Source organism: Erpetoichthys calabaricus, chromosome 2 (genome assembly GCF_900747795.2).
Source record: "Erpetoichthys calabaricus chromosome 2, fErpCal1.3, whole genome shotgun sequence".
Lineage (NCBI taxonomy): Eukaryota > Metazoa > Chordata > Cladistia > Polypteriformes > Polypteridae > Erpetoichthys > Erpetoichthys calabaricus.
Window position 1 is genome coordinate 260,348,759 of NC_041395.2, and position 14,162 is coordinate 260,362,920.

The following is a 14,162-nucleotide window of genomic DNA, read 5'->3' on the forward strand; positions in this document are numbered from 1 at the left end:
ACTTTTATGGACAGAATTTCTAGGCGCAGCCAGGGTGTTGAGGGGGTCCGGTTTGGTGGGCTCAGGATTGGGTCACTGCTTTTTGCAGATGATGTTGTCCTGTTTGCTTCATCAGGCCGTGATCTTCAGCTCTCTCTGGATCGGTTCGCAGCCGAGTGTGAAGCGGCTGGGATGAGAATCAGCACCTCCAAATCCGAGACCATGGTCCTCAGCCGGAAAAGGGTGGAGTGCCCTCTCAGGGTTGGTAGTGAGATCCTGCCCCAAGTGGAGGAGTTCAAGTATCTCGGGGTCTTGTTCACGAGTGAGGGAAGAATGGAGCGTGAGATCGACAGGCGGATCGGTGCGGCATCCGCAGTAATGCGGGCATTGCATCGGTCTGTCGTGGTGAAAAAGGAGCTGAGCCGCAAGGCGAAGCTCTCAATTTACCAGTCGATCTATGTTCCTACCCTCACCTATGGTCATGAGCTATGGGTAGTGACCGAAAGAACGAGATCGCGAATACAAGCGGCTGAAATGAGTTTCCTCCACAGGGTGTCTGGGCTTTCCCTTAAAGATAGGGTGAGAAGCTCAGTCATCCGGGAGGGGCTCAGAGTAGAGCCGCTGCTCCTCCGCATCGAGAGGAGTCAGATGAGGTGGCTCGGGCATCTGATCAGGATGCCTCCTGGACGCCTCCCTGGTGAGGTGTTCTGGGCACGTCCAACCGGGAGGAGGCCCCGGGGAAGACCCAGGACACGCTGGAGGGACTATGTCTCTCGACTGGCCTGGGAATGCCTTGGGATTCTCCCGGAAGAGCTAGAAGAAGTGGCCGGGGAGAGGGAAGTCTGGGCATCTCTGCTCAAGCTGCTGCCCCCGCGACCCAACCTCGGATAAGCGGGAGACAATGGATGGATGGATGGATGGACTTATAAATGGTGATAAATTCAAGCAATCGAAATATAAGAGGTATATCTGTTGGAATTAGCGCTGCTGTTCACATGGTCCAGAATGTGAAGTTTCTACTCACTGAACAAGATTTTGATGATGTTGTTGATCTGCAACTGAATCATTTCCAGCTGAAACAACACCTGTGTGTTTTAATTCCCATTTACCAATCTGCGTGGGATTCTGCGCTTTTACTTTTGCACACACAGCTGTGAAGCGTTTGTGGTCACACCAGAAGAGGGCAGACTGGTCTAGAGGTCAGAAGAGAACCATCCACCATATGGTATTTCTTCTGAGAAAAATCATCAATGGGTCCTCAAATATGACATACTGAGGAAGAACATCCCCTAAGAGCTACAAATTCCTTGCAGCACTGCATGTCTGTACTTTAAATAGATTAGCATACTACAGACACAGGCTAACCAAGCTAATACTGATGGCAAGCTAGCTACATAATGAACGATTCACTAGATGATGATGCAGCAATGATAAGTTGCTTAAATCAGATTAAGGTTTTGCACTGTGCAGTATCACCAATTGTACATGCTGCCAATACAGATGATAAACTGATATTGTTAGCTGCATATTTATTAAAATACAAAAATTGCATTAAATTAATACTGTAAAAAAAAAAAAAAAAAAAAAAGCAACCATGTTTTGTGCAAAAAGCAATAAATGCTGCAAAATATTTACAAAAATAATTCTGTGCCTACAATACTACATTTTAAATAACTAAAACCAGTCTGCAGCAAAACTTAATCTAGGCCTTGTGGTGCAATTCCCCACAATGGGCAGCAGTGCTCTTCAGGAAAATGGGCCTGGATTGGGGGGTGGGGGACTTATCTTGTTAGCAACTTTGATCTATGTTTGGTCTATACCAGTATACTTCATAGCACTCATGTTAAGTTGCCCTAAATGTGTCTGCCAAACACAGTAAATATTACAGTAAGGCATGAGAGAACGGCAGACATATTTAATTCCACATTACACTGTGTTACTAGCCAGTTAAATTACTGAAATAAACGCATACCAACACAGCATGGTGCAGTCTGTGTCCAAAACACTTCAGTCTTGGCCAGTCATTTACTTCAGCAGCTTTGATCATATTTTTCACATTGTCAGCAGTAAAACACACTATCCCATCTTCACACAAACGCCATCTAGCCAAAGCTTCATGTAGTGCTGGGCGATATACCGGTTCATACCGAAAACCATTTTTTATTTTTGTTATGATATGGATTTTTCTTATACTGCAACACTGGTTTAAATTGCTTAAACAATGTTCGGAATGTGGTGCTATGGGAAACTGTTTAAGAGGGACCTTTTTCACTGCTACACTGGTGTTGCATGGGGGCTCTTTTTCACTGCTACACCGCTAAACAGGCATGCAACGAAGTACATGCGGTAGTGGAGGTATTGTGCGGTGAAAATGGACAGAGAACATTCCGAAACTGAAGCTATAGCAGACGATAAAGTTGAACATGATGACACAGAAGAACTTTTGCTGGAAAAAGGTGTCACGTTTGTTGTCTGGAGATACTTTGGATTTAAAAGGTCGGATGTGGACCATTATGTTCAAATGTGTGAATACTGTTTCTATACTACTGGATAATACTGCAAGCTAAGTTGTACTTGTTTTATTTTTTTCACTACTGTGTAATGTACCTGGGTACTGTGTAATAGTGTGATGACATGATGACTTTATTCTTGCCGTTTGTCAAGATTAAAGTCGACATATTGACTTTATTCTCGTAATTTGTTATTAAAGTAGAGCATCGTAAACTAAACTTCATCTTAAAATAAATATTTAAATTTACTAGATTTTCTCAAACCCCGTCATAAGTTATATAGCACATTAAATGCTTTGTGTTAAGTGTTCCCGGAGCCTTATTAATCGCTACGTTCTTCTTAAACTGACTTCCTCTTGCTCTAAGAGGAGGTGCAGGCAGCACACAGAATACACTAATTTCATGATATTCCTGCTTCCTGAACATTTAGAATGCTAAGATAAATACTTGATATAATTTTCATGATGAAATGCATTAAAGCATGTATTAATCATGTAGGGCCATGGTGGCATGGAGATTGCACTGCTGCCTCGCAGCAATGGGGTCCTGGTTTAGGGAATCCATTCCCGGGAATCCCAGGCTCCCGGGAATGACACTGCACGGGCACCTCACATGTGAACGGTTTTAGAACGACCAACACTTATTTTTAATAAAATTACTGCAATATGTTGACACCAATAAAAGACTAACCTTATCTACAAGCAGTTCATGCTGTCATATAAGTACATGTATCTTTAGTTGCGGTAATAAGAGCGTAGAAAGCACAATGTGTCGAGCGTGCGGTCGTCCAGGCGAGAGCGCACCGTCGTGCAGAGTACGCCAGCTGCTGAGTAAGCACGCTCTGCCTCCACTGAAGTAGGCGGCACAGTCATCAGATACTGATACACTTGTTCTAAACAACGCCTGTGCTTGCCGTTGCTCTGAAACACTGCCATTTCAGCTTTTACTGATGCATCCGGTTTCTTGTCATCATTCTGTGATGGCAAGTTTCTTAGCACAGATAATGCGGATGCAACAGACTGACGCATTGCAATTTCAAGTTGCTGTTCAAAGCTGTCAACAGCACAGACGTCAATGAACTCTGCCCTGTCATGGCATTCATGAGCTGCAGAGACTCCTCCCATTCCACTGTGCACACACTACACTGTGGGCCAAAAAACCATGCCACTTAATTATTTTCAACTATAACTCTGTTATTTCTTGATCGATTTTACACTTTTACACGCTATATAAGCGAGCTTGGCAGTTCCTGTTTTCCCGGGATTACAGCAGTTTCATTCCTAGGAATGAAAAATGTCTGGGAATCCCGGGCTCCTGGCCGGGAATGGATTCCCTATCCCGGTTGTTCCCAGCTTTGAATTTGCATGTTTTTCTGGTGGGTTTACTTGGCGTGATTCAGTTTCCTTTCAAAGTCATTTAGGATGTGGGGTTTTGTTATGCTATATTAAGCCTGCTAGTGTATGTATTGCTTGTATTCACCCTGCGATGTGCTGGCGCCACGTTCAGGATTTGCTCCTGCCTCACACACAATGCTTACTGGGATGGGCGCAACCCTGAATGGATGGCATAATTAAACATGTATAACGAAGATTTTTTTTAAGTTCTGAACACTCCGTGGTCTAAGTTTATAACTACATTTAATTTCACAAAGACAATTATCGTGTGGTGATTGGTTATGTGGAGAAAGAAAAAGGAAAGATAGGAACTGCGGGTTTGGTAAATTAGACAGATAGCACGCATGCAATAAAGAAAGTACGCTCAGAAGAACATGCATTGAATTCTGTGTTCGTGTCTCCGACCACCAGATCACAAACCCAACATTTACACAATATTTAAGTTAAACCTGTGCGATACCCATTCATACATCTAGTTTTTTGGAGCCTCGTCACACCTGCCATAAAGTTCTCTACACTGAATGTACACCTGGGGACCCATTACTGCGAGGAAGCAGCACTACCATGCATGTTTAATACCTGCTTTAATGCATTTCATCATGAAAATTTATCTTAGCATTCTACATTTTCAGAGAGCAGGAATATCATGAAGTGAATGTATTCTGTGCAGCGATTGCTGCCGGCATCTCCTCTAGTGCAGAGAAAGTCAGTTTAAGAAGCGCGTAGCGATTAACAACTGGGTCGGGGAACACAACACAAAGCATTTAATGTGCTACATTAACTTATGATGGGATTTGAGGAAATCTAGTAAATTAAACATTGATTTTAGGATGAAGTTTAGTTTACGGCATTCTACTTGAATGACAAAATAAACTGAGAATAAAGTGGAAATGTCGACTTTAATCTTGACATAATAGTTTTTTTTTTTCTTCACTGTGGCCCTAATATGCTTCCGTAGGGCTATACCACAAATAGCATTATAAATGCAAGTTGTAGTTTAATTATTTATGTATATAGCGTAGCTTGAAGCAAGGTTCATATTAATGCAGTTTGCCTTAATGATGGTTCAGTTGGTAAAGATGTCATCACCAACTGATGTTTTATTTTATTTTAAGTTGGTGAATACTGTGTAATGCACCTGGACTTTGAAGTCTTGGAAGTAATAGTATTATTACTGGAAGTTGCACTATTATTTATTGTATTGTTATTATTTATTAGTTTAAATATTATGCAATTTAATGATGGTAAAGTTGTTTAAAAAGTCACCAACGTGTCAGTGGACAGAGATTGTTAACATTAACAAAGTGTAGTTGGTTTACAAAAAATATTTACTATTCATTCCTTTTCTAAGACATGTTCAGTGCAATACAACTTTTGACAAGCACCTGTGGATATTTTACTAAGTCTAAATGCCTCTTTGGGTGGTTGAAAATAGGTTGTCAAAATTTTAGTTTAAGTTGTTTGCAAACTTTGTTCAATAAAAAGGTTCTATATTTTGACTGCATATGTCATACAATGTGATTCCTTCTCTTCATTAGTGCCACCCCCTTGAAAACTTTATAGGGCCATGCAAACCTGTATTAATACTTGTGTGCACATTAAAATGTTTTCTTGTACAATGTACAATTCTCATGACAGTGGAATAGGTTATTGTTAGCCAGTAATTGCTGTGGAAAATGTGGTTAACATCCACTCATGCATGGGAAAAAAATACTGTCCAATACCATGAAACCGGTATAATTTTGAAAAATACCGTGATATAGAATTTTGGTCATACCGCCCAGCACTAGCTTCATGTAATCCCATAGATAGATTTCCCCACTGCATTCTTTGGGGGAAGTAGGATGTCTGTAAACACAGAGTCTTTAGTTTAAAGTCATGGCTGATGAAGTGAATTGTCAGGCTTACGTAGGGCTCTTTTGCCATTCTTGACCAAAGATTGGCCGTCCAAGCGAAAACTTCTACATCTTTTAGCTCTTCCAGCATCCATTTGCAACACTGCTCATACATCTCTGGGGCTTGCAACTTGGGAAAAATGCATATGGAATGGAATCTGGTATCGCTTATCAAGCTTATTGATAAGGTACAAAAAAACTTTTCAGATTTTGCCTTCAGTTTTGCTGTGCTACTTGCACATTTTTGTGAAAAGCACTCTTTGTACTGCTCCTAGTGATTGAGTTTCAAATGGTGGAACAGGTTACTCTCAAAAAAGTCACCTCCACGTGACCCGATTTACAAAATACCTGCATTTGTAAATGGTCCTCCCGTTTAAACCAAACATAGTGCCATGCGACGGAGGAGATGCTACTCGTTTGTGGACCAAAACGTCTGCTTTTGAGCTAGAAATTTCAGTCTCGGGTATATCCATTCTGTTGCTGCCAGTAAAGAAGCTGATGGACTTTAAGCTGCTGTTGCTCTGCTTACCCATATAACATAATTGTTTGCTAGAGTGTCAGCAGCATGAAGGAGGCTCAACATTCAGCCTTTTATTAGTTTGCAGTTCAGTTACTTATATTTGTTCAGTTACAGCTATATATTTGATGTAGCAATATGTTTACTGCAGAAATGACTTATTGCAATAATGATAAAATGCAATTAATTGCTCAGCTTTAATCCGGAATGTGGTTTTCATCTTCGATTTAAACCTATTTACTGAAGTAGCTAGTTATGAAATTTTCAACCTCTAGGAAAAGAATGGATTTATTGAAATTGTATATATATTTATGGAAGAAACTACACTGCAGTTTTTGGTTGTTAATAAAAGCACTGCGCATTTCTACACCTGCCCTCGTTCTGTGTGCATCCTCATTGCCTACTCCATACAGGATTTAAATTTAGCAATGTCCCAGGCTCAAGGAGGACTATGCCAGCTGTGGGCAACCTGGACATCACAAGCCAATAGCGGGTGCAAAGGACTTGTACACAAGTTGTTTATATGGGATTTTTCCAATTTTCAAACTCTGGTTAAATTAAAACAATATTTAAATGGCTTTACAAATGAAGACTCTGATTCACTTATAAAAGTGGTTCTCCATTTAATTCCAAATTGACTTTAGGAATTTTTTTAGGAATATATCAAAGCCCACCACTCTAACCATTTGCACACTGCACTTTGGATCAATGTGCATGTTAACAGCAGACCCAAAAGAAGACAGGGGGATATTCTATTAAGTGTGTTTAGCGAATAAGCCTCACTTAAAGTTAAATGCCGGTCTTGTTTCAGTTCCACTAAAGAGGATTAATGCAAGTCGCACTTCGTAATCGAGGCAACAAAATATATCTTTAACTTGATACAGAGCAGGTTAGAGGAAACTTGGTGGAATGTTGTGGATTGAGTTCATGAAATCGGGCTTGATGAGAAACTCAATCTTGGAGAAAGGTTTAGAGAATTTTTTTTTTTTTTTAACAAATCTAATATTGCTTAATGCTCATTTAAAAAAATCTTACATGCTCAATAAAATGGTAAAACAAATAACCTAAACTACCATTGAAAATGCAAAGAATTAAAAATAAATACAGTTTAAATTATATCATTTGTTACTACCTTCGTCAGTGACCGTACCTTTTAAGCATAAGTATTATTGCTATATTCTTATGTAACTGTCCTTAAATCAATCTGATATGTTTGTTACAAAACAGTAAAACATTAAAGACTAAACTGTCTACTGAAAAATGACAAGAATTAATAATCTGTCTTATGTAAATTACTAAACCATTCATCCCCATTGCTACATTTTGTCAGTGGGAGGGAAAATGAAAATATATGGTTATAAAGATAAGTTACAAAATGCTGTAATTGTAAAATCATTATTTATAAAAAAAAAATACCTCTAACAGCAAGAATGCAGAGATGTACAAGAAATATTTCAAGTAATGTTAGGAACAACTATGTACAGTATGCGGCTTTGCTTGCATACTACATAAACCACTTCTATTAAATTTCAAATCAAATTAAATTTGCTTAAATTTCATGAGTGTGCACATAATTGTGGATTGCCTAAACCTGATTTGAATTAAAGTGCTTTGCAACTGATTGAGACTCAATTGGAAAACGAGGCTTACTCAAGGCAAGACTTGTTTGGCCAAGTCTTGATTTCATAAGCGTGCTTCTCGGGAATATCCCCCTGGAGTGAAGAGAAGGCTAAATGCCTCACTAAAATGTAAGCAGAAGAAACTGTTAGTAAGAGTTGAGAAAAAACTCCTAACAGCTTTCAGTGATTGTAGAAGACATTTGACACATACAGTAGGACTCCAGAGTGTTTACATGTACCTAATGTTCCAATCTTTTGCAGAGTACTCAGATATGCATACAACACTGCTCATGTAAATGCTTTATTCCAAGAAGTATTAGTGAAATTGGAGTAGATTAAGTTTCATGTTTCAAATCACCTGAAAAATGGGAACATAAACTCAATACAGTGGAACCTTGGATTGCGAGTGTTTTGCAAGATGAGCTAAAATTTTGAATAAATTTTGACTTGATAAACGAGTGAGGTCTTGAAATACGAGTAGTCTGTATATTGCAGAGTACTCAGATATGCATACAACACTGCTCATGTAAATGCTTTATTCCAGGAAGTATTAGTGAAATTGGAGTAGATTAAGTTTCATGTTTCAAATCACCTGAAAAATGGGAACATAAAAAACTCAATACAGTGGAACCTTGGATTGCGAGTGTTTTGCAAGATGAGCTAAAATTTTTAATTTTGACTTGATAAACGAGTGAGGTCTTGAAATACGAGTAGTCTGTATATGCTTTGTCTGCCGAGCATCATGTGATCACAGCTGATAGTTGTTCTCTCTCTCACTGCGGGATTGTGGATAATCGCCTCCCATTCTCGGGCTCATTCAGCATGCCTCACTCATATAGTCAACATCTGTCCTAGCATATACTATTTACTATAGCATCGTGACCATGTGTGTGTGTGCTGTAACGTGCGAGTCCCTGTCTTGCACCCCCCTAAACACGAAGCTGAGTCTCAGTTCTTTAGCAACACCAGCTTCATTCAGCTTGAAACAGGAATAGCACGGTTATTTATTGTAGTGGGATCTGCCACTCTCCCATACACAGACACAGCAGTAGTCAGGCAGGGTCGGGGTCAGGTTAGTGCCCAAGTAATACTGTGCCCTGCATGTATAATTTTCCTTGTATCACCCATCAACGGCAGGCGCTTATAGCATGTCTGCAATCTTTTCGGATTCGTTTTTACAGCAAACTGCTACAGCGCTGGGAGCCTGCGGTTGCTTCGGGATGCTCTTCTGCGTGTCGTCCCGTTGGGTGGAATCCCAAAAGAGTTTAGAAACTCACTCATGCCAGCCATGATTCTTTTCAAAGGTAAAGTGCAGGTTAATTTGTTTTATGTATTTTTACTTTATATTTTGTATAATCATTTTTAGGGGTGGCACGGTGGCGCAGTGGGTAGCACTGCTGCCTCGCAGCTGGGAGATCCGGGTTTGCTTGCGTGGAGTTTGCATGTTCTCCCTGTGTCTACGTAGGTTTCCTCCGGGTACTCCGGTTCCCTCCCACAGTCCAAAGACATGCAGGTTATTTGCATTGGCGATTCTAAATTGTCCCGAGTGTGTGCTTGGTGTGTGTGTGTGTGCCCTGCGGTAGGATGGTGCCCTGCCCAGAGTTTGTTTCCTGCCTTGCACCATGTGTTGGCTGGGATTGACTCCAGCAGACCCCCCGTGATCCTGTAGCTAGGATATAACAGGTTGGATAATGGATGGATAATCATTTTTATATGAATAGTTTTGGGTTGTGGAACAAATCACCTGAGTTTCCATTATTTCTTATGGGGAAATTCGCTTTGATATACGAGTGCTTTGGATTACAAGCATGTTTCCGGAACAAATTATGCTGTCAGTTTTTAAACAGATTATAAAATTAAAATACAAAAGAATAAGAACAGTTGATTTGTTTCACAGAACATATAAACATTAAGAGAAAAATATTCATGAAAATGCACTCAATCAAAACAAACCAAACCACCATAAGAGAATATAAAAAGATGATCCCTCTATCAGTTGTTATGGTACAAAAGAAATGATAAATATGTATTTCTTCTTTCTATAAAATAAATTTCTTTGAAAATTGGAAAAATGAAAATGAACCCCACAAAAGGTCAAAACTGCTCATCAGAAGATCAATCACAACACTTGAAGATGCGGTTAAATCCCTCTTCCATTTAGCAACACAGTGTCCTCCAATACAAATTCACACATATAATGCAAAATTCTGATCAGAAGGTGTCATGTAAGAAACCCATATGCGGTTCACATCTTTATACATCAGCCTACCAGATTTAAACACACATCTAACAGATAACATCACAACCTGAAAACGCTCAACATCCAGATCGCCAAGAACGGATAGTAAATTAGGTGAATGAATAAAATGATCACAGTAATTGATTCATTGTAACTAAACTGTAGTTAAGCCAGAGCTTGTACAGCATACGGTGGGCAAATCTGTTCTATCACATTCTCATATAGACCCACATGTTTCCAGCTGTCATGACTTGTCACTGGACAGGTGTGAACAGTTTCTCAGATTTTTTTATTGAAAAGATTGATATAATACGAGCCATTATAGTATCGTCCCCTTGCGATGCTCCCTGTCCTCCTGTCAGTAAAGCTGTGCTAGACCAGCTTGAACCAGTGTCTCTTTCTTCACTTATAGACATTATAAAACGGACTAAAGGTTACTTTTTGCCCTTCTGATATTATTCCAATACGCTTATGGAAAGCATCATTAAATACACTTGCACCACATATATTACATATTATTAATTTATCTCTTACCACTGAAATTGTGCCTGCCTATTTTAAACATGCAGTGGTAAAGCCCATATTGAAAAAAACTAACCTTAGGAAGGAGGACTTAAATAATTTTAGACCGATTTCTCAACTACCTTTTTAATCTAAAATACTTGAGTTGTTTTGCAGCATCTTCTGATTTTTTTGGATTGTAATGGTAGTCAAGAAATTTTTCAGTCCGGTTTTAAAACTTGTCACAGCACTGAAATGGCTTTACTCAGGGTTGTTAACGATATTTTACTTTCAGTTGACTTTGGAGTTTCGACAGTTTTAGTGCTTTTGGATTTAACTGCAGCCTTTGATACCACAGATCACAACATATTGTTGTCAAGGCTGGATAAGTGGTTAGGAATCCGAGGGGGTGCACTAGAATGGTTTAAATCTTATTTCACAAATAGCACCTTTTCTGTTGGTAACGAGTCTGCACTTTCCTCTACTGCTCGTTTGAAATATGGTGTTCCTCAGGAGTCTATTCTGGGTCCTTTGTTATTTTCTTTGTATTTGCTACCCCTTGGGTCCATATTTCGCAAATATGGTATTTCATTTCATTTCTGCCAATTGAAATTAGGTCAGCACCATCAACTCAGATGTTTAAATCTAGACTTAAAACACACTCGTTTTCGATTGCTTTAACTGTATATGAGTAACTCTGGTATCAATTTTATTAATAGGTTATTAATTTTTTCATATCCATTGTTTTTCTGTAAATTGTTTATCTTCTAATTGGTTCTTTTAACTTATTTGTTTTAGTATTTATGTAATTTTTGTACTTTGTTTACTGATTTATTATTGATATTTTTTGATTTTATTGTACAGCACATTGGTTTACACTTATGGGGTTTTAAAATTGTGCTTTACAAATAAATTTTGATTTGATATAGGAGTAACACACCACCTTGTGTCATCCTCAAACTCCCAGTTTTGACAAAAATGCGGACTGTGTAGGCGGCTTAATCACTGGAAACGAAATTGGAAATCCACAACTATTGTTACCATAAAAATGTCGAGATGTCACCCTTTCTCAAGAAAGTCACAATTTTACATGTTCCATATCCAGGTGATGGTGAAATGCCAACTAAACACTATTCCACTTAACTATGATTTTTTTTAAAAATGCCAGCTCAAAGAGCAGTGTTCCTTAAACAGTTAAGCGATTCTTCACATTTTCATAGTACATGTATGCTTGTTACTCTAAATCTCAGACAGTGAATTCAAGATTATCCATCTATTTTGTGCAAAAAATACTATTTTTAAAAATATAAAACAAAGCATTTTACAATAAATTATTAGCATTAAAAATAGCCAATATGTTTAAGCAAAAAATATAAACAGGTATATATTTTAGGTAAATTTAAATGATATAGGTACAAATGGATTCAGATGAAGCATACACTATATATTGCTTTTTAATTCTAAAGTTAAGATAATCCTGTTAAATACTTACTTGTATTTCAGAAATATCCACTGAACAAACCAAAGAATGACAAGAATCATGCCAATGACTTCACAGATTGAAAATGCCCATTCAACACGGTCAAAAAAGTCAAAGAATTTGTCAGGCAGTGGAGGGGTTTCCTCCTTGGGAGGCACTCGTTCATGGACCACTGAAATCATGATCGTAGTGAGCAGAAAACAAGAAAGGGCATAAATAAAGGCTACAAGTGTTTTACCCCATTCGAGAGGGAAGGGAGAACGTTCTGGTTGTGGCATAGGTATCTGTACCACTTCCTTACGAAAACCATTTGGGATGCCATTTCTTTTATTTTTGTTGGAACCTTCATTGATGCCAATGCTTAGGTGTCCATTAGCATGACCATTTTTGTGAACCTCAATATGATGTTCAATTTTAAGTGTCTCAATCTTGTCCAAAAGATGCCTGCCACTATCAGAGGTAATCTTTGAAAGTGGGTTTTTTTTTAAATCATCCTCCGTTAACTGCAGCAGAGCTTGACCATTTAGGTTCTGGAAGGATTCCAAGTATTCCTGCATGCCTTCTTCCACTAACCAGCTGGACACCTCTTTCGGGGACCAGTAAGCAACTTTCTTCATTTCAATCTTGGGACAGGATTAAAGACAAATGAAAACAAGTTTAACCACGCAAGGGTAAAATTTCCTCCAACTATGGAACACAGAGTTCTACCCAAAGTGTGGTCATGCTGTTTTAATGACATCAGGTTCAAAATTCTGGAAAATCCAGTTTACCACAACACCCTGGAGGACAGCAGCTGATACAATTTAATGTATATTTATTCCATGAAGCACCTTCTGAGCAGTCCTAGATTATTTCATTTGGCAAAGTTATCCTTTCCTGTCCAGGAGAAAGAAAAAAAAGAAAGAAAGAACAATGTTAAATGTCAAATTTGCTTAATGAAAAAATTATGAATAGCAAATATTATATATATATATATATATATATATATATATATATATATATATATATATATATATTAAGACAACCTCGTTTTTTGATACATTTCACCTTTCCTTCTTCACAGCACAAAACATCAGACTTCTCACATATGCCAGAATCAAGGCAATAAACAGACACAACATGACTGAAAAATTAAAAACAAAACTACATGATCATAACCTGTATGTGGTCCTTTAGGAAAATATCACCTGTTGGCCTAATTAATGTATCACCTAGCTGTGTGAGTATCTCAAGGTAGTAAAGTTCTGTACAATGGGATACAAAAAAAAAAAATATAAAATCTTATTAGAGTCCCTACCTTTCAAAGATCCAAGAGGACATTGGGAAGAAGATCTCTTAATCAATATATCAGAAAAGGAGTGGAAGGTAGCAAAGCAGAGAATTCACTCGAGTTCTATATGCGCAAAGCATAGAATTATTCAACTAAAAATTATATATCGAGCTCATCTGTCTCGCTTAAAACTGTCCAAAATGTTTCCAGGCCAGGATCCAACCTGCGAGCGCTGCAACCAAGCTCCTGCCTCACTGGGTCACATGTTCTGGGCCTGCACCAAACTAACATCATTTTGGACAAAAATTTTTAAGTGCCTCTCAGACAGCCCTAGTATCACAATCCCTCCTAACCCACTAACAGCTGTGTTTGGTGTCCTTCCAGATGGACTTGAATTGGAGAAGGACAAACAAACGGTGATTGCATTCACTACACTCTTGGCACGCAGACTTATTTTGTTAAATTGGAAGAATCCTAATTCTCCTCTTATAAGTCAGTGGGAAACTGATGTTTTATATTATTTGAAATTGGAAAAAATCAAATTTTCAGTTAGAGGATCTGTACAAAATTTTTTCAAAACTTGGCAGGATTTAATCAATATTATTTTAGAATAAGAGAATTAACTATTATTGTATTTAACTCCCTTCTCCATCTCTTATTTATATAGATATTTACTTCTCCCCTTCTTTTGTCTAATGTTGCCTTATTAAAAAGCTTAAAGAAATTTTCCTTTAGCTAAGCTCTCCTTCTCAGGGGTG

At 38.4% G+C, this 14,162-nt stretch overlaps 1 protein-coding gene across 3 annotated transcripts in view; it reads right to left on the reverse strand.

Annotated features, from left to right (window-relative positions):
• Positions 1-14,162, reverse strand: part of sgms1b (sphingomyelin synthase 1b) — a 257,517-nt gene that overhangs the window by 26,421 nt on the left and 216,934 nt on the right. For all 3 annotated transcript variants that reach the window (XM_028795426.2, XM_028795423.2, XM_028795424.2), the window contains one exon: positions 12,147-13,010. In XM_028795426.2, coding sequence (XP_028651259.2) covers positions 12,147-12,751 — 605 coding nt within the window. In that variant the 5' untranslated portion in view covers positions 12,752-13,010. The remainder of the gene's footprint in view (positions 1-12,146; positions 13,011-14,162) is intronic.